The sequence below is a fragment of the Numida meleagris genome, chromosome Z, assembly GCF_002078875.1.
Source record: "Numida meleagris isolate 19003 breed g44 Domestic line chromosome Z, NumMel1.0, whole genome shotgun sequence".
Lineage (NCBI taxonomy): Eukaryota > Metazoa > Chordata > Aves > Galliformes > Numididae > Numida > Numida meleagris.
The window spans coordinates 55,031,232-55,051,958 of record NC_034438.1 but is presented as its reverse complement, the minus strand read 5'-3'; the positions used below and the strand labels follow the sequence as shown (position 1 = coordinate 55,051,958).

Genomic DNA, 20,727 nt, shown 5'->3' with positions numbered 1-20,727 from the left:
TATTTGGGGGGGTCACTGGTAACCAAATCAGCTTCACAGTATTATACTCTGTGGGTATTATTAAGGGCAATTCATTAGACATTTTTCAGGAGCATTCCAAGTTTCTTCCTCCACTGCTCTGCCTCTTCCGATGCAGAATCATAAAATATCAGTTGGAAGGGAACCATGAGGATCACCAAGTCCAACACTCAACTCCACACAGTGCAACCCACATTAAACCACTGTCCAAACTGCCCAAACTTCTTTAATACCAATGGATTTGTGGTCATGACAACTTCCCTGGGGAGCCTGTTCCGGTTCCTGAGCACCTTCTGAGCCTAATACCCAGTGCAACTCTCCCCTGACACAGCTCCATGCATTCCCTCGGGCCCTGTCACTGTCACCAGACAGCAGAGCTCAGTGCCCCTCCACTCCCTGTGTGGAGCTGCAGCCACCGTGAAGCCTCCCCTCAGTCTCATCTTCTCTGGGCTGAACAAACCAAGCTAACTCAGCTGCTCCTCATACACCTTGCCCTCTTCACCACCTTCATAGCTCTCCTTTGGACACCCTCTAGCAGTTTTATGTCCTTAAATTGTGACACCCAAAACTGAACACAGTATTCAAGGTGAGGCCACATGAGCACAGAGCAGAGTGGGACAATTCCTTTTGACCTGTTAGCTATACTGCACTTAATGCACCCCAAAATATGGTTGGCCCTTTTGGCTGCCAAAGGCATTGTTAACTCGTACTGAGCTTGCTATCAGCAGAATACCCTATACCACACTCTGCAGGACTCCACTCCAACCATTTGTCCTGCAATCTATGCATAATTCAAGACTGCCCCATCCCAGGTGCAGAATCTGGCACTTGCACTGATTAAATTGCCTAGCAGGGTAATTTTATCAATATCTTTCTGCAGGCATTCTTACTCTCAAGAGAGTAAACAGCACCTCCTAATTTAGTATTGTCTGTAAACATACTCAGTTCCCACTCCCAGGTCACTGATAAAAACACTGAAGAGAAGAGGCCCTAAAAGTGCCCTCAGGAACACCCTAGTGACTTGCTATTACCGCATTTACTGCAATTTTTTGAGACAGAAACTTTAGACAATTTTTCAAGTGCTGAATTTGTATATGTATAGCTATATGGACATATGCTGGACATTTTGTTCAGAAGGATACAGTGAGAGACAATATCAGAAGCTTTGCTAAAATCCAAATTAAAAAAAAAAATCAACCATCTCCACTGTCTTCCCTTTGTCCACTAGGTGGGTAACCTTGTCATAAAAGGTTACCGAGTTTGTAAGGCCTGACTTTCCACTCACAAACGTGTTGCCTTAAATATTAATACAAACACATAGACAGAAACATGCATACTGCTGTCATCTAAATGCTTTACTTCAGCTTAAAATGAAAAGGGAAAGAAGTTTAGCTCCATCAAGTGCTATATTTCTGCATTCTGCTTTAAAATTGATCCTACTGTAACAGTGAAAATATATGGGTGCTGTTGATCCATTCAAGACCTTAAAGTTCTAGTTCTTTGATAAACTGCTAATAAGCTCATGCTCCAACTCTGTGTAATATACATATATATACACCAGATGTATATATATAAATAATATTCTAGAGAGATCATATTAAAATCATAGAGGTTGGCAAGTTCTAATGTTCTGGAGACTAATATACATTAGCATTATTATTGCTGCCAGCAGGAATATCTCATCTCTATCCCATATCTGAGTGATCTCAGGTCACTGCAGGCAGCATTTTCAAACATTCCTGCTGCAACACAGTAATGATGTTCCTTAAAGAAAAAATAAAACCAGCTATTTAAATGCCAAACCTTGAGCCGCCAACTATGTTGATGCCAAAACATACGCCCATTTAAAAACAGATAAAATGATAAAGGAATTTTACCTCTCCATCAAGTATCAAATCCCTCTAGCAGGTTTTAGATCAACAGAAGTCTCAGGAGACTGAGAGAATATCAGTCAGCTTACACATGAAGGCTACCAGCATGTAGAAATGGTAGCCTGTAGAAATGCTGTCTTGCACAGCGTTGGTCAAGTCATATCACATATCCCTTCAGAGCAACAGCATCCTAATTATTCTGCACAGAATTTTCACGAATTCCAGGGACAACAGTAGAACGTGACAGCAGACAAGAGTGTCACCTACCACTTCAGTCTCTATTCTGAGCATAGAAATCAGAACACAGAAAAAAAGAAAAACCTCAGGAAATAAATACAAAGGTCTACATATGTATCTTGCTTTTTCCTGTATATGCAAACAGGTCTATTTCTGGCTAACATTAAGAAATCCAAGAGATGTTTATTCCTTCATTTACTACTCCAATCCATCCAAACAACTTACTCCATCTTCTCTCTACCCTGGGCAAGTCTTTCAGTATCACATCAATTCTATAACAGCAGACTGGCCAAATCCATACAAAGACTGGCAGCAACCTTCTTCACCCAGCTGTCTGGTTCCTGTATCCATCCTATTAAACCTCAATTTAGCCTTTGCACAAAAAGCTCAGGACTAGAAAGGAGCACAACGAACAGCAAGTTGACAATCCCCACTAAACACAGTTGATGGAAGAATAAACATCATCGTCTGCTCCGCTGGTTACAAAACTTCTCAATATGCTGCAGGAAAAGGCGAAAAGCCAAAAAACTACACACCAGTGGAAGAAAGCTTAGAATAAGGGCGTCACCAGTATCCTAGGTCCTTGAAATAGTGGGGAGTTTGTTTGGCAAACTTGGATGTGAACAAGCCCTTCACTTATTCCACCAGTGCTAGCCAATCTGATGCAGGAGAAAAGCTCCTGTCTGATCCCACATCGGATAACTAGTTTAATGCTGATCACAAGAAAAAAGACGCACCAACGAGTGTTTGAGAGTTTTAACAAGCACTGGAAAGCAGTGTGGCCACTGACAGTACCCCTGAGAAAAGAGTAACTCTGAGGAGAGAGAATAAACTAGCTCTTGGTCAGACAAAGAAAGAACATGGCTGGAAAAAGAACCGGGCTGCAAGGAAGAAACATTAATCTGATAATTAAGAGAGAGAATCATAGAATCATAGAATTCTCCAAGGTTGGAAGAAAAAAGAAGACGACCTACAAGATCATCCAGTCCAACCAGCCAACTATCAACAATAGTTCTCACTAGACTATGTCCCTCAACACAACATCTAGATGCTCCTTGAACACTTCCAGGGTCAGTCAATTCCACCACCTCCCTGGGCTGCCCATTCCAGCACCTGACCACTCTTTCAGAAAAGTAGAATTTCCTAACATCCAGCCTGAATCCACCCTGGCGCAACCTGAGGCCATTCCCTCTCATCTTGTCGCAAGTTACAAGAGAGAAGAGGCCAACTCCCACCTCACCACAACCTCTTTTCAGGTGGTTTTAGAGAGCAACATGGTCTCCCCTGAGCCTCGTCTTCCCCAGACTGAACAACCGCACCTCCCTCAGCCGCTCCTCATAAGGCCTGTGCTCCAGACCCCTCACAGCTTAGTCGCCCTCCTCTGAACACACTCCAGGGCCTCATTGTCTTTCTTGCAGTGAGGGGCCCAGAACTGGACACAGTACTCGAGGTGCAGCCTCACCAGAGCTGAGTACAGGGTGACGATCACATCCCTGCTCCTGCTGGCAACACTATTACTGATACAAGGTAGGATGCCATTGGCCTTCTTGGCCACCTGGGCACACTGCTGGCTCATGTTCAGCCAAGCATTGACCAATACCCCCAGGTCCATTTCCTCCACACATTCTTCCTGACTCTGCCCCAAGACTGTAGCATTGCCTGGGGTTCTTGTGACCAAAGTACAGGACCCGGCACTTGGTCTTGTTGAACCTCATCCCATTGGCTTCAGCCCAGCGATCCAGCTTGTCCAGATCCCTTTGTAGGGCCTTGCTACCCCCAGGCAGATCGACACTTCCTGCCAGCGTGGTGTCATCTGCAAACTTACTGAGGGTGCTCTCAATGCCCTCGTCCAGGTCATCAATAAAGATACTGAAGAGGACAGGCCCCAGCACTGACCCCTGAGGAATACCTCTCGTGACCAGTCGCCAGCTGCATTTAACTCCACTCATCACCACTGTCTGGGCCCGGCCTTCCAGCCAGTTCTTTACCCAGCAAAGAGTGTACCTGTCCAAGCCATGGGCTATCAACTTCTCCAGGAGAATACTGTGGGAGACAGAGTCGAAGGCTTTGCTGAAGTCATGGTGGACCACATCAACAGCCTTTCCTTCATCCACCAGGTGGGTCATTCAATCATAGAAGATCAGGTTGGTCAAGCAGGTCCTGCCCTTCACACACCTATGCTGGCTAGGCCTGGTCCCCCGGATGTCCCTGCACATGTCGTGTGATCTTCCTCAAGACAATCTGCTCTATAACCTTCCCCGGCACCAAGGTCAGGCTGACAGACCAGTAGTTCCCTGCATCCTCCTTATGACCCTTCTTATAGATGGGAGTCACACTGGCAAGTCTCCAGCGTCCAGTTGACCAGGAATGCTGATAGAAGATGGAGCACTCTCAGCACTCTCAGATGGATCTTGTCCAGCCCCATGGACTTGTGGCAGTTCAGGTGGAGTAGTAGGTCTCTGACCGTTTCCTCCTCAGTCATGGGGGGTTTATTTCACTCCCCATCTGAGACTTCCAGGTCAGAGAGTAGAGGACCCTGAGGATAACTGGCCTGACTTTCAAAGACAGATGAAAAGAAGGCACTGAGAACCTAAGCCTTTTCCTTATCCTCAGTGGTAGGATGGGCATGAAGTGGTAGAAGATGGGCATGCAGCACTACTACTACATGGCACAAAACCAGGGAAAAAGGCAGAACAGGGAAACAACCCCTATAGTCAAGTTAACCTTGATTATAACTACAAAAGTAGAGGCATTTCTTCAGCAGTATGCAGACCACCATCTTGCGTACTTAACATGGATGCTATTCTTCCAACTCATCTTGCAATTAAAAAGTTTAGGCACTAAAGTTTTGTGTAAATTCACCCTGAAGTCACTGCTGGCTGGCTATCTCCTCAAACAACAGTCAAGCAGAAGGAACTCAGAGGAATGGGATCCAACCTCCCTCATCTCAAAACAAAACCCCACAAATCCCAGCCTAAAAACAAAGGAAAAGCCATTCTGAACTAAGATTAAGCTTCCAGGATGTGAGGATTATGACATGCTGTGGTCTCCCCTAACAATGGTAGCCATAAACAACTAAGACACAACAGCAACAAGACAGAAACAGCAACAAAGGTGAAGAGGGACCTTCTGCCCTGGTTAGGAGGCTAGAAAAACATCCCTTATGAAATGCAACACTGCACATGAATACAAAACTGTGAGGCTGACATAAACTAAGCTATGGATTTAAAAAAATAATTATTATATATATATTAATACATATATACACACACACATAGCAGTAGCATGTCTAAGGATAAGCAAAGCTTGCCTCTTCTTTAAGGTGGAAGAGGGAGCTGAGTGGTTCTAGGCTCAGAGGACCACTGTAACAATTCTGCGTCATTGGTACCACCTGAGAGAATTTTGTCAAAAAGCCTCCTTGCTTCCTCATATATATCCTCTCCTTCCAGTAGTACATGAAATTGCTTTAGCAAATCTGTTAAGGGTCCTCTGCACCCCTCAGGATTTCATCTGACAAGCAGCATAGAAAACACACATCCTGATTATCCATTACCTATTTTGGAAAAGTGTACAGGAATAGGAAGGGATTTACAGTTCTTATACAACAGTTCCAGAGACACTACTTAGTCAAGCAGTTTTGTACCCTACCCAGCTCCATCAAAGCTAACAGATATATTTCTATCCTAGTCTCTAAATAAGGCAAAGTTTTTTTTCCACTGGCAAAGCCAAAAGTTCAGGAAAAGCTTTAACAGTGCAATAGGTGTTCCACTTAGCAATTTTCAATGCATTCGATGCTCCAAGTAATTCAGTTTAATGAAAATATTGACATAGCATGCACCAGGAAATTAAAAAAAATTTCCAGCTCTGACCTTGCATGTGTTTTGCAATGTGTGCTGGTATCAATGATAGATAGTGTTTGGTTTACATAACTGTGAAAAGTGCAAGTACTGAACTTCAATGGCACACATACAGTGTACTGCTTTCTACATTACAAAAGCTGGTTACTAGTGAAAAGGAATAATCTGGTGCAACGGCAACATGACTGAGAGACACCAGAAGCCACATCCACATCTCCCTGATTTATCACTTGCACTTATGTGTCATTTCTGCAACTTAGTATTCTTCATCAGTAAAACTGAAAACCTATTATTTTGAACTACTGCACACAGTCATAACACAAACAAATTTACAAGGCTTCAGATCTGCTAGCCATATGAACATAGAGAAGTACTGTACTCCAGAAAGTAGCTAGGCCAAAGGGTTTTGTTGTTTCTTTTCCAAAAAAATAAAGAGCTACTCAAAAAAGGAACAGTACTAGCGAGGGCTAATTAGGGCAACTCTTTTACATCTTCCCAAGAAGCTTTTGCTAGGTGTGCAGTAACAACGTGAAACCATTTATCAATCTGTCGAGTCATTCTGCTTTATAAGAATCAGCTACACTCATGGATTTCTCCAGTTTTTACAAGGAAGGCAGTCCACCATCTACACAGCTCTTGAATACAAGCAGACATGGATAACCTCAGTGCTTACACAAACTGTGTCTGCCCACATGTGCTTTTCTCCTTAGTGATGATTACATTGCAGATAACACTTGTTACTCTGCTTTCTTAAACATTTTTTTTCGTTTGCCTTGCTTTCACTTCTTCCTTACTGAAATTGATGGTAGTCTTTTAATTTGATTTGACAATGCAGGCACTGAGATCCCACTGCCTTGCACTCAAGTCAACAGAACAGAGCTCACCCTGCACAGCACAGTACTGGAAACCCTTATCTGTGACATATATTGCCCCACAACATGACACTACCATCAATAAATCTATAAACTCTTCTGGGCAGAGAGTATACAAGAATATAAGCTCTGGTTCTCAAAATGACTGTGAAAGAACACACAAACAGTTCTTATTAGGTGATTTACTCAATCTTTCTCCTAATAGTTTGCACTTTTTCAATTTATACCTAATTTTTCCTCCCTAAGATTGCAAAACTGTAAAGCCACACGTCAGTGTAAATGGTAAATATGTAAGTAAATCCAAACAAAAAAGCCAACCAAACAACTGCAAATAGTTGGAACATCAGTATTCCCTTTTTTTTTGAGAGAGAGAGAGAGGAAAAATACCCATAAATTATCAGGGGAGCAGAAGAACAATTTACCACAACAGCAACCTCATAGTTTCAATAATAACTGGATACCACAAACCATTCAATGCCACTACACTATTCAAAAACAGAGAGAACTTGCACTAGTGATCAACAATTCCTGCATTTGCTGATCTTTCATGGCATTTATTTAAAAAAAAAGAAAAAAAAAGAATTTACTGTTTTACATCTAGCTAGATTAGGACTAAATGTAAACAAGGTGCCTTACATATAAAATAATAATTACACAACATGCAGAACACCAGGTGGGATACAAAAAACATCATCTTCCAACAGTGCCTCTGTAAAAAAGCCTTCACAGGTGATGTGCTACTGAGATGGACACATACACCTTTTTATACTACTGCCTTGAGAAAAGTATACAAGTGTTAAACTGGCTGGTATGCTTTCTAATGACAGTGTTGCCCAAAACATATCTAGGATATACAGTTAAATACTTCGCATACACTTACTGCTACCAACAGAGAACTGAGGTATAGAAATATATAAATATATTTGCATCTTTAAATGAATGAATCAATCTAAAAAAAAAATCTAATATTTAAAATAATAATAATAATAATAATAAAGGATTGTTCTAAGAAAGGCCCTTCAGGAAAAAAATTTTGCAGGAAGAAAAGTATCAGCAGAAGTTGCACTCGGCTCTTGCTCCAGAACAGTTTTATTCAGACATGGACTCTGCTGTTAGTTCGGTACCCACTTTGGTCTCCATTTTTATAACATTAAACAACTGACAAGATGAGTTCTGCTATCTCCTCAAATCTCTCCAAGCCATCCTGCTCTGTTTCTTACTCCAATTACAGTATTCATCCACAAACAAAACCAAATCTTTTCTACAGCCATTTCAATTATACTAGCAGCTTTATAACTACCAACCTTCAACACAAGGCCCGTAACAATGCAATGCAGCCTTTCGTCTGCCACTCAACCCACCCCTAATTCAAGTTCACATCCCAAGTGAATTAATTTGATCAGAACCCATTTATAGTTTGTTTATTCACAGCAATACAAACAAAATCCAACTACGCTGCTCTAAGTCCCATTTCCAATAATCTCCAACTGTACATAAGAGCTTCTCAAACAGATGTGTATTTCCGACTACTGGGACAAGTCTTTTATCTAGTCTGATATTCAGAATAAATTATGTCATAAGAGCGTCCACCGTTAACACAACCTGAAGCCAACTTCCTCATGAAAAAAAAAAAAAACCTTAAACCAGGTTATGCCTTCCTCAAACAATGTTGGAAACAGTGCTATTACAACACCTCATCTGACTAGTTCCCCAGTAAGTTGCTTCTATTATTGTCGAAGTGTCTTAACCACTAACCCTGTTTAAAGATGATCAAACTAATAGGGACAAATTCTGCTTCCACTTCTGGCTCCAATACATAGCTAGGTAACTGAGTCAACCTCCTGAGATGTTTTTGTAAACAGATTCTTTTTTGAAAAAATAATTTACATTAAAGATCATAAAATTATCTTCTACAGAGATCCACACTTGAATTTTGAACTTTAATAATCACGACTTTGAGCTCCTGGGATAAGCAAAAAAAGAAAAAAGTATACCACTGTTACCAAATTCAAATATAGTACTTCTGTATGTCTCAACACCATTACTATCCAAAGATTGCTAACGCATAGGAAAGACTAGGACAGACGCTAAAAATTATTCTCCCCTTCTTGAAAGTCAGCAGTGTAACTTTTTTTTTTTTTTAAGCAATAAAAAGTAGAATACAATCACAAGATGTACCCTGCTTGTTGGATTAGCTTAAGCTAGCATTAGCAAAAATAAAAGCTCAGTTAGTAAGTCTTCATCGTACTGTTCCAGACAACCTCTTTACAAAAGGCAGTCTGAGAGCAACTGGTCAAAATCTTTTGATAAGATTTTGATTCTGATTCCAGAAATGACTTGCTTAACCACAAAAATACTATTAATTTCTGTCTTTTTCTTCAAGTAAGTATTTCTATGCTGTTTTGTTGGGTTTTTTTTTTAATTCTTTTCCACCATTTTCTGAACTTATTTATTATCTTTCACTCTTTCTCATTTCACACTTACTTTTTGGGCAAAATAGGAAAGAAGGGAAGATGGGAGACCAAAAATGCCACAAAAAAACTACTGATAGTTTTTAAAGCACTCCCTCACTTTGCCAGAAACAAACAAACAAACAACAAAGAAAGTTTTTTAGTAAGAAACAAAATGAACAAAAAAATCCACCAAAAACTTCTCTCAAACTTCTGGGAAGAACTGTTTTCTCCCTCTTTAACACATCGCAGTTCCGCAAACATAGGCAGGTCTAAGCTTTTTCAGCTTCACCTGCATTCTCCACCTGCATCAATGCAACTCATCCATGTATCACAGAATCCTAGCACAGCTTGTGTTGGAAGGGATCTCCAAGCCCAACGAGTCCCAACCCCGTGCTCTGGCCAGGGCTGCTCAGGGCCCCATCCAACCTGGCCTTGAGCACCTCCGGGAATGGTGCACCACAGCTTCTCTGGGCAGCTGTGCCAGGGCCTCACCACACCCTGAGTAAAGAATTTCCTCCTAAAATCTAAACTAAATCTCCCCTCTTTCAGTTTAAAACAGTATCCCCTTTTTACTACCAGGCCATGTAAAAACATGATCCCCCTATTTATAAGCTCTCTTTAAGTACCAGAAGGCTGCAATAAAGTCACCCCAGAGCGTTCTCCAGGCTGCAGAAGCCCAGCTCCCTCAGCCTGTCTTCATAGGAGAGGTGCTCCAGCCTCCCTGGAGAGGTCAGATCTGTCTGACAGTTCCACATATGGAATCAATATTTTTCTGCCTAAAGACCTCCTGTCTACTTGATTGGCAGGAATTGACATCCAAAACATGCCTCATTATCTACCACTTAAAAAGTCTTTACACTTTCGATGGTACCACACAAAATCTCTTCTATGAGTTTGCATTTTCTCTGTAAACAGCACCCTTTGTCTGCTGCTTTCTAAGTATATTCCGGGTATTCCTGTAGCACTAAGTGATTAACAGCTTTCAAGGAAGCTGTTAATAATATTATTATGTAATATACAAAACAAAACAGTACTCAAATTCTCCCTCTTGCAGATGCAGCTTAGTATCTAGATGCACTTTTTTTGTCCTCTGTACTGAGAGCAAGAGGAATAATTACTTTTATTATCATTACATGTTCACATTTTAAGCTGAATTTTATGATTTCACTGAAGTTCTCTAACAAGACAAAGGGCTGTTTTTCAGGAGTGAGGATGGAATTAGAAGATCCTTTTCCCACTGGCTATCAATAGAAGTTTTGCCTTTGAAAATTTTCTGCAATTTGTATCTTGCTAAGAAGTAAAGCCAGCACTGACATATTCCAAACTCAGCTGGTGACAGGACAAGTTAATGAGGTATGCACTAGTGAGGATCTAAAAATCGTCCTAAAATACCATGTATACTTATGTTTTTGATGCAACTTCTGATTTTTATTAATGATCAAACGAAGCTGCTTTTTGGACAAGCTGCCTGCTCTTCGTTGTTTTTGGGGGTGAGTTTTTTGGTTGTTGTTTTTAATCAATATATTAAGTGGCACCTTAGAAAATTAAATTCTTGCTCTGAGGCACCTCTTACCATTAGAGTCCTCCACTTCTTCAGCAGGAGTGTGGTTCTTGGAGGTGTGGTGGGCGTGTGAGGCTGCAAGGTTGACAATGCGGGGTCTTGGTAGTGTCAGTGCTTTCCCATGCACTTTCAAGGAATGCTCTTTCAGCTGGCTGATTGTCATGGTGGAAAATGAGCAGGAGGAACATTTGTAGGCATGTTCACCTGGGTGAGCGAAATACAGGCAAGTCATCAGCTCACAAAAGAAACAAAATGGGGCCCCCATACTTCTCCTACTGAACTTGGCAGTAAAGTTCCCATGGACTCCTTCAGCACCAGACTGATCCCAATGAGAACATGGTATATGCATTTCCTTGCTGGAACAATCTGGAGTTTGCTCCATCTCTCAGACAACTGTAGATCCTTGTGAAGTGATCGATGCCAAAAAACAGAGACCAGACTATTAGCATGCCTGTGTTGCATGGAATGAGAAGAAAACAGACTCTGAGATGAAAATGGAGTCACTGAACTACAGCCTTTCAAACATTTTGGGGAGCACAGCAACTACAGAAGGTGAAGTCATCTGTTTCTGCATGCAGCATATCCAGCGCCATTATTAAAGAAGCAGGAAGGACTCTAGAAAATGCTAACAAAGGTCCCTCAAAAGAATTTTTAAAAGTGCAAAAAAAAAGGCATTTACATTTGGGGAAGGACGCATTTTCCTTACAAAAAACTTGCCACTACGCAGGAAAAATCTGCACAGAACTGGTAACCAAGTCAAGGTTGGTTTCCAACAAGAGGCAAACATGGCGATACCAAGAACAGCGCATATCTGCAAGGCTACGTGAAAGCGTGTTATGAAAAAGCACCAAAAGAAGTGAAAGAACAGAAGTAATGAACAGTAGTGAACTTAATTTTGAACACATTCCAAGCTACAGAGACAGCAAACAAGGGGAAACAAATCCATAGATAAGATTTGTTTTGCATTAAGCATGGAGGCAATTGGAACACAAAGTGAAACTGTCCCAACACAAACAACGTGATATTATGCAGGTGCCAAGTTATTGTTTTGGAAGTGCCACTTCCATGTACAAGAGTAACACTGGCCACATATGAGTTGTACACAAAGAGCCAAAACTAATATTGGAGTGAAATACTCATGAACATTAACAGAAGAACAAGACCTCTGGTAATGAACGAGGCAGAACATGTTTTCCATCTCTCAATAAATTTAGCAAATGTAGTTCTCAAACAGCATCATTTCCAACACCACAAATATATGAACCAAAAGGGAATGTGTAAACATACTTATTGAAGCAAGTCAGAGTAAGCACACCTGAAAAGATCAGCAACCATTTTACAAAAAACATAATACTCAACCCTCTCTTCCAGAAAAACTGTGCTAATCGTTGGGATAAAACACAAACTCTCAGAAAGCCTCTTTTGGTACATCTGAAAGAGCCCAAATTGATGAGATGAGAAATTGTCCCATGTGTTTTCAAATGGTATTCCTCACCTGCATATTACATCAGAGTTATGTATTACTTTTATACAAACAGAAAAAAAAATCACGTTTTGCATACCATGTACAAAAATTTGCTTAATGGAACAGGATAATACAAGGCCACAAGAAATTCCCAAAGTATACAGTATCAGTGAAATACAGGTACAAACCCTCACAGTTTGTCAGAATAAGAAATGGCTGGACAACAATGGACACCAACCATTAGCTTAAAAGCATCAGAAGACATTAAAGGAAACACAGGACCATTACATATTATGAAGTCTGGACACAACTAATACATGTATCCACTATTCATCAGAAACAGCTCAGGAGGATATCAGCATGAAAGAATGCATTTTATTCTAGAGGCAAGACTATAGTTTGGCTCATTAGAGAACATTTTCAACTGCTAGTTTTGCACTTAATAAAATAATCATATTAATACACACACAAATAAATACATGTAGAAATTTGAGGGGAGGGGATAGTATCAACACCTGATGTGTACTTGGAACAGCAAGTTCCAGATTACATAGAATGTGAGCAGGGTCACAGTACTCTGGCACTTTAGGATTTTACTGAACTTCATATAAAGATCTCCAGGAGACTCTAGACAAATAAATAAAGGAGTATAGAAATTTCTACTTCTAAATAAACTGATAATTAGATGATTGACAAGAGAAAACATGGTAACAAAAAAGGGTCAGAAAACCACTGCATCACTGAAAAACTGGGGAGTCTGAGGAAAATTCTTCATTGTGTGTTTATTCAGTAGTGTCTATCTCTGAAGGACTGACTCAAAACACAACAAAACAAAACTCTGACTGAAAAACATCCAAGTAATTTTCTGTGATGTGAATATTTGTTTGATAGAAATGGACTGAGGCAGAAACAGATCATAAGTCTTTGAAAACCCTGTTACACAACTAATTGTGCAAAACACTATCCAAGCAACCATGAAATTGTGTTCTCGTATGATACAAAACATGGTCCTTCAAGGACTGTCCACTAGTCAAGTTCAATAACATGAATTCATAATAAGTAAATCAATGCATGAAGAGGAGTATGAAGTAAATACAGTTGCATGCAAACTTTGGCTCTAAAAATCAGGCAGGTTCAAACAAGGTAACACAACGGAGTCCAACTTTACAACAGCATACAGGAAACATTACATTTGGGGAGTATGAAGATCCATGTCATCTCCATACAGGATGTGGGATTCTATAAACTAGAACCGCTGCACACAGTTGGATGGCCTAGAAAGCAGAGAATGCCATAGTCCCATACATTATGAGGCTGGCACAGTCCAGCTTATCAACAACACCCTTTCAAGTACAGAAAAGGGTCCTGCCACAAGCTGTGTGACATTTGAAACCAGTATCAGAAATTGAGTACAACTACGATCATCAATCTCTACTACATTTTGTAGACAAAAAGTGCCTTAAATCAAGGTCAATAATTACTTTTACAAAAAAAAAAATCAGCAGACAGTTATGAATTCTTCCTGCCTTTTCTCCCCATTTTCACATCTTCCTCCTCCACCCCAACTTGTATATAGTGCAACGTAAACAAATAAGAAGACAAGGAACATATGTCTAGCTCTTTGTCATCTGTTCCGGTAGTTTCTATTTCTGAGTAACTGCTAACAACTGGTCTAGTTCATGTTTTTTTTAGATCAGTCAATATTCTGTTATTTGTATTAAAGTGCACGTTTGAAATGTGGTTTGGGAATAGTTTTTTCACCTTTTTAACCAGAAAGATGCAAAAGGGAATACAGCCAGCAGTTCTTGATTCCGATGTTCTGATAAACCTTCAGCACATGATGTATGATGATGCCAAGAGTCTAGGGCCAAGGAATGGAGACAAGACACCTACCAGGTAATTTTGAGTCTCAAGCTTTTTAATAATCAAAGGTGCAATACTCTGTGGTGACCTATCCTGCATGACACATCCCCTTCCCAATTCTGGTTCATGAGAAGCATGTTTGCATTTATGTATTCTGCAATGCATTGATTCTCTGCAATACAGAGAACTGCAAGATACATTTCCATGTGTGTTAATAGAAAGATGATGATCTGCTGTACATAGACCTGAAGCCTGCAGTCTTTGACTATACCATGAAAGCCACATGAGACTCTACCATAAACAAACTTCAATCCACAGTCCTTTTCCCAACTGAAGCGTACACATAAATAAAAACATAGCAGAGCTAAATCAAGACATTAGTGTAAGCAGATTGAATAAGTTCATTTATCACTGACAACAATGAAATCATTTACAACAATGACAACAGAAGGGGCAATTTTTGAAATACTCATTATCCAAACTTTCACTGATTCCAATAAGTGCATAGGCTGGCCAATCCTGATTTGCCATTAAAATCTTACCCAAATTTGGTGACAAAACACAGGATTCAAACCAGCACCTCTGATGAGCAACAAGAATACACTGTTATTTCTGTTGCTGCACTGCAAAACTAAGAGAGAAAACTTACCAGCATGAGCCTTGAGTATATGGGTTTTCAGGCGGCTATTGTAAGAGGACTTGAATGGGCACAATTTGCAACGGAACGGCTTATGGTGTCCATGATGGGTCTGCATATGACGATCCAGACTTGAAAAAGACAGAAAAGGGAAACATAAAACAGTAAATCATTTAAACTATTCCTTTAAATGCAAAGTAAAACACAGCAACAATAAATTAAATAAGAGGCAAACCAAGCTCTTCTGCTATCTCTTTAAACTCAGCAGGTCTGCCTACAAAATAAAGTAGAATCTAATCTGAGGAAAAGGAGCAGAGCTGACACCAATTCTGTTATGCAGAAAGCAAGCCACTTAAATAAACTTCTAGGGCAACATTAGTATAAATTAAATTATACCTAATGCAGACTTAAGATCCAGACCAGTTGATAGAAACAAGAAATAGACAGGAACAGTAAAATTATCATTACAGATATTTCTTTTCCTGGCAGACATTTTTGCAAAAATATGCCTCTTTTTGTTCTCTTGACCATATTTAAAAAAAAAAAAAAAAAAAAAAAGATATTTTTGACCAGGTTTAATGAGGAAGCCTTCCTTTGGTTACAGCAGCAAAAGCAGATTAGCGATCCTACTCTGGGGAGGGTGCCAGCAGGCTGCAGTTGATGAGTTCCAGGATTAAAAGGCAACAGAGTTTCAGGAATAACAGAGAGGGAGATCCTACACAAAGCTCAACAAGAGAAGAAGGGGAGGCTACGAGCAGCCTCTACTTTCTTCAGGGAAACTGACAGCCTGAATATGGGGGTGTGATCTCAACCTGCTCTCTCCACAGCTTCTTGTAACAGCTTGGTGAAATTTTGAAAGGAAAAAAGAACACTTTCCAGAGTTTGTAACAAAAAATTACATTCATTCTAAGCCCTGCAGAGCTCTGCAGCTCCCTTATTGTGGATCACAGTCATCAGTCCACAGTCTTAAGGTGCTAGGCAGGTAGGTTCAGCTTGTGTTTTAAACTTTTCCAGTACAGTCTCCTCCATGGCAACACTAATGTTTTGTGATTAGGGTTAATTTCAGTCTCCTTACACAAGGTGATGGAATGAAAATGTAGCGCAGACTGGAGAACAGGTGATTTGAAAAAACTACCCTCCCATCTACCAATTTAATTCTAGACACATTTTAGGCTTACTTCCTTCTGCTTTACTTTGATCATCGTGTTTTTATGGAGCATCAACATGTAAGTCAAGTGTAGGCTGTTCCAGCCCTCTCTCACTACAGATTGTCATGGGATTTTCAGTCCCACACTGTACTGCTTGAGCCAGAAAATCCCTGTTTACGAGAGCTAGCACTACAGTCTGTGTATTCAAAAATTTGATGGCAGTAAAAAAAATTAGAAATAAACTTATGTCTCCTCTCACGGCCACTTTATACAAATATAATTTTTAAAAAATCCAGGATAAAGTTTGCAGGAAGACAAAATGTACAGCTTTTCTAGGTAAATGGGGAAAGAAATCTCCCAAATACTAAGACACTGAACATTTGCAGTTGCAGCAGAATTGCCAGGTCACAGCCTGAACCAATGGTTGAACACCAGGTGAGAAGGGATGGCTAACCCAGGGAGCTCAGGTGCAAGTGATACACCTGAATGACTGGGAGGGGTGGAGCCTCAATCTACCCCTTCTCACCCCTCTCATTTAAGGGTTAGCAGCCAAGGGAACAGCATCTCTTTGGAAAGAGACTACACTCCTCTTGAGCTGTCACTTGTTGGAAGGGGTGATCCAATTTTTCTGCTTTGTTACCTGCTATTGCTTAAATCAAAAACATGTTTTAAGTAGCTGATATGGAATGATCTTATTGAACAGTTAAACAGTCTGACAAAAGATGTGTACAATACATATTCAAAATATTCCATAATACATACCTTACAGTGTTTGTCATAGTAATACTTAAAACTGTATTCATGATCACATGCATTGCCAGTACCATTCTTCCAAAGGCAGGTTAAGTTGTTTTTTTTGTTGTTTTTTTTTTCCAGAAGAACAGTGGATGAGTTAAATACTGATTTGGTTTCTTTCATAAACTTTATCTCCCAAGAGAGTAAGTGCATCAGAAATAAAAGATGAAGAATACCACCCCAACAACAGTAGCAACACTTACTATCAAGTCAAGTGATGACAACTGTGGAGTCATTCACCACTTTCTGACTTACCAACCCTTCTACTTACAGGACAATACTTTATTCATTTCCAAGGTAGGAAACGAGTGACAACAGACTAAACACAAGCCTGGTTTTGAAAGCAAACAAGTTGACTAGGCAAACAGCAGGCCTAGTGAGGTAAGGGCATTTTCAGTGTCAGCCTTGCCAAAATAGGGTGAGATACACTTAGTAGTATGCATCCTTCCCCCATCCTCTTTTTTGCTGTTGACTGATCAATCCCATGGATCTTTTCAACCTCTGGCATCAGCTTGCCATGCCATGATACCAACAGAAATCTTGCTTTCTACTATAAGGAGTATAAAAATGCGTTTTATTGTGCTACCATGCATTTGATTGCAGCCTTCACCAAATTTTAGACAGTACCTGACAGTGTTATGAATACCAACAGTGAATGAGCACGTGGATCATCTCTTGTTAAGATAGTAGGGAAGCAGCTCTCTTCCCAGGATCTAGAGAAAATGCTTGTCACGTGTATGACATGTCACCAAGGAAACTCTCTGTGTCAGTTCAAGGTGCCTCCACAAAATATCCTTTAATCTCCTTTTTTTTGGCATGCGATATATATATAAGAACTCAAAAAACTACCTAGATGATGGCAACATCAATCACTTGGAAGAAAATCATAAGGAGCTTGACTATTTATGATGACCTCATATTTTCATTATGATGCATGAGACAAGGAAACAGGCTGATGAAGGCAGATGTATGCCATGCTGATATGAAATTGAAATGTTTGTAGGGTGAAATTGCACATCATGTTTAAGAAAGAAAAGTGTCAACTTTTTAGGAAAATTTATAATAGCTATTTAACATGAGAAATGAAAACTCAATTGTCAAAAAGTTGTAGTCATTATAAACAATGTAGTTATGCAGATCAGAAGTTCACAATATATTAAAGATTAAAAAGAAAGATACTTTACTCTTATTGAGTTGCCAAGTCTCATGCATTTGGCAAGGTTTCATAAGTGGTGGGATCCACTGTTTACCTACTGAAAGAAGCTGCATTATTTGCTTGCATGCTTTTCCTCTACATGCAACAAAAAGAGGCTCAAAAAAAATTCAGGATATAAAAATGTGACCTTTTATAAGCAATCACACGCAATGATGGTCACAGGTTTTGCTGTGCAGAAGTCACCTGAATGCTGAGAAAAGTGTTGCTCGAGATCAGTTTGAGGGTGCTCTTCAATGTCAACCTATGAAACAGTAGTTTTAGTCTGTGCTTCTTTTGAAAACAAAATTAAAAGCCACAACTTACTTGTGCCTGAAAGCAGAGACAAAGGAGCAATACTGGCAGCTGTACTTGTCTTCCCGGGTAAACATGGCCAAAGCCAAATGACTCCTCTCGTGAGATCGCAGACCCTGCATAGACATCAAAACCCGGTCACACTGGCTGCAGTGGTAGCCCCCAGGCCTGGTTTCATCTTCCAAGGATGCTCCAGATTCAGCTTCTGCAAATTCCAGAATGCCAGGGTCTTTGGCTCCCTCAAAACCCTCCAAAGTTGTGTTTGAAGAATCTTCAGCTTCCTGCTAAAAAACACATACCACCCCAAAGCCATCAATTCTCTCTCCCTTCTGCCCCTCAGGCTTTCCCACGTGTTCTTTTTAATACCTACGTTTCCCACTTCATTATTTTTCTAAATATATCCCTATTCATGGCTTCCTGACAAACGGGCCTACTCTTGAGGGGAAAATGTAACATACATACAGGTCAAAATAAAACTCTCCTGATAGTCAAAATAATGCAAAGAGACAAGAAACTGAATCAATTTTCTCTCAATAGTCTTTATATGAATCTTCTATACTTGATCAGTGAAAACTTGCTAAGATATAGAGTAAGTTCACTTTAGTTCATTTTCTTGTAGCTTACGGCGCAGCTACTCTACAAACTAATAGCCTGTTCTGTTTTACTTTGTAGCTGCCCATCAGTGTCAAATTCACAAGAAAGAAGCAGGAGCTCTAAGATTCTAGAAACCTTGAAAAAAGAAACTAAACATAAGAAGTATTTTCTTATTCACTTTCTTAACTCTCTTGTCTTTTCCCTCTTCTAAACAAAGCGTGTATTTTTGTAGCAACTTTAAAAACCTGTAAGAGTGTATGTATCATGTTCTTTTAGCCTTGGATTTCAGATTTTGTTCCCAGCTGCATAGTATCTTTTTATTCAAAGATGGCATTGATCCCACATTAACTTCACATGAGAAGCAGGGAAGAGAGAAAATAGTCTGAAAGGAGGGAAGCTTCCCAGTATGTCAATACTGTCTCGGAAGGGCAGTTGTAGGGCAAAGAAAGCTCTCTGGAGGGAGCATGAGCTAGGCCCTGAAGGTCTCTGCTTCCTTACAACACAGCTCATGTCACGAAGGAAGCATGCTAAGTCAGGCATTGAGACCTGCAGCAGGAATCTTTATCAAACTGCAGCACGAGGAGAAGGAATACACAGCTATTTCCTACAGCCTTATTGTACTTGCTCTGTCTCTGCCGATACAGTAGAAATCAAGCTGTGTAGCACAGCCTATCCTTGGATATGTCCTAGAAGACATCTTCTTTCACAAGGAGAAAAGAACGACATGCTTACAGCTAATCACCTGAATGATGCCACTGGCTCAGCTGGCCATTTGAACGTTTTGTTTGGAGCCAGAAAGGAAATTTCCTGTGGAAAGGTAAACCATAAGCAACTTCATCCATCTGAATGTGCACACTTACTCTTCTTTAAAAAAAAAAAAAGAAAGAAAGAAAGCAGCTCTTTTATGGTTTAACTAAGTAGAAAAGTAGCCCAGAATAGCTGAGAGAAAGTCTCCTGCTCATAAACCAAGTCTTTCGGTCATCAACGACATCAACTCCTTTGTGGCTGAGAAGAAATGAGAATTAAATAGTCTTCGTGCCCCTAGATCAAGAGTGGAAAAAAGTTAAAACATCTTAAAATAAACCAAGTGCACTGCAAAAAGTGTTAGATTAAAAAATCATGCTGAACTGGAATATCCAATTCAAAATCCATTCAACTACACAAGAGCCCCCAGGCTCTTTCAGGTTTTCAATGAGCCCTTAATTTTAAACAATGCAAAAAGTTGTAGTCAGGAGTTTTAAAATTCTCACCTTTACTGTAGCTGACACAGAAGAGACATTCCCATACTGGACATGTTTGCGGAGGTGATTACAAATGGCTCGAAGTGTTGGATGGACTTCCACACAAAATTTACACTTGTAACCAACCACTTTCCGTTCTTTAAGCTTTGAAACATCTTCCAGGTGTCCAAAAGCCTACGAGTACACAAGCATAAATCAATTCATACACTGAAGTGTGCTTTGCTATCTCATTTTTAGGAAAACAGACTACATGTTGCAGCTGGAGGGAAATTCTGCTTGATGTACACGTCATGTTTTGAGGAACAGCAAGGTCAATTTTTGTTGGTGTCTACTTATGCCTCCAGAATAAGAGGGCAGGACATCTGTGCAACAGAAACTTTCAGTTTCTGCGTAACAGTGGTACTACAGAAGACTATGCAATCTGGCCTGCAACTGTGCTCTTCCACAACATCAGCGCTTCCCCAACAGCTGTGAGAATCTTTTCTGCAGCAACTGTATTCCACACTGAAGCAAAAAGAATGGGGTGAGTGAGCAGGACAAAAGAACACAATTTGGTTTTCTGGTTATGGGGCACTTGTCCAAAGCTTCAGTCATCAGGTAGTAACATG

General features: G+C 40.2%; 1 protein-coding gene across 12 annotated transcripts in view; it reads right to left on the bottom strand.

The window, feature by feature from the left end:
- Positions 1–20,727, bottom strand: part of ZNF462 (zinc finger protein 462) — a 92,108-nt gene that overhangs the window by 24,863 nt on the left and 46,518 nt on the right. For 7 of the 12 annotated variants that reach the window (XR_002433149.1, XM_021379549.1, XM_021379556.1 and 4 more), the window contains exons 4-7: positions 20,129–20,293; positions 18,297–18,568; positions 14,847–14,965; positions 10,882–11,073 (exon numbers count right to left, since the gene is read on the bottom strand). Coding sequence is in view for 11 of the 12 variants with exons in the window: in XM_021379549.1 (XP_021235224.1) it covers positions 10,882–11,073; positions 14,847–14,965; positions 18,297–18,568; positions 20,129–20,293 (748 nt within the window). In the remaining variant the exon portion in view is untranslated. Of the gene's footprint in view, positions 1–10,881; positions 11,074–14,846; positions 14,966–18,296; positions 19,686–20,128; positions 20,294–20,727 lie in introns of those variants that run through there. The other 5 variants (XM_021379552.1, XM_021379553.1, XM_021379550.1 and 2 more) reach the window with 4 other exon arrangements.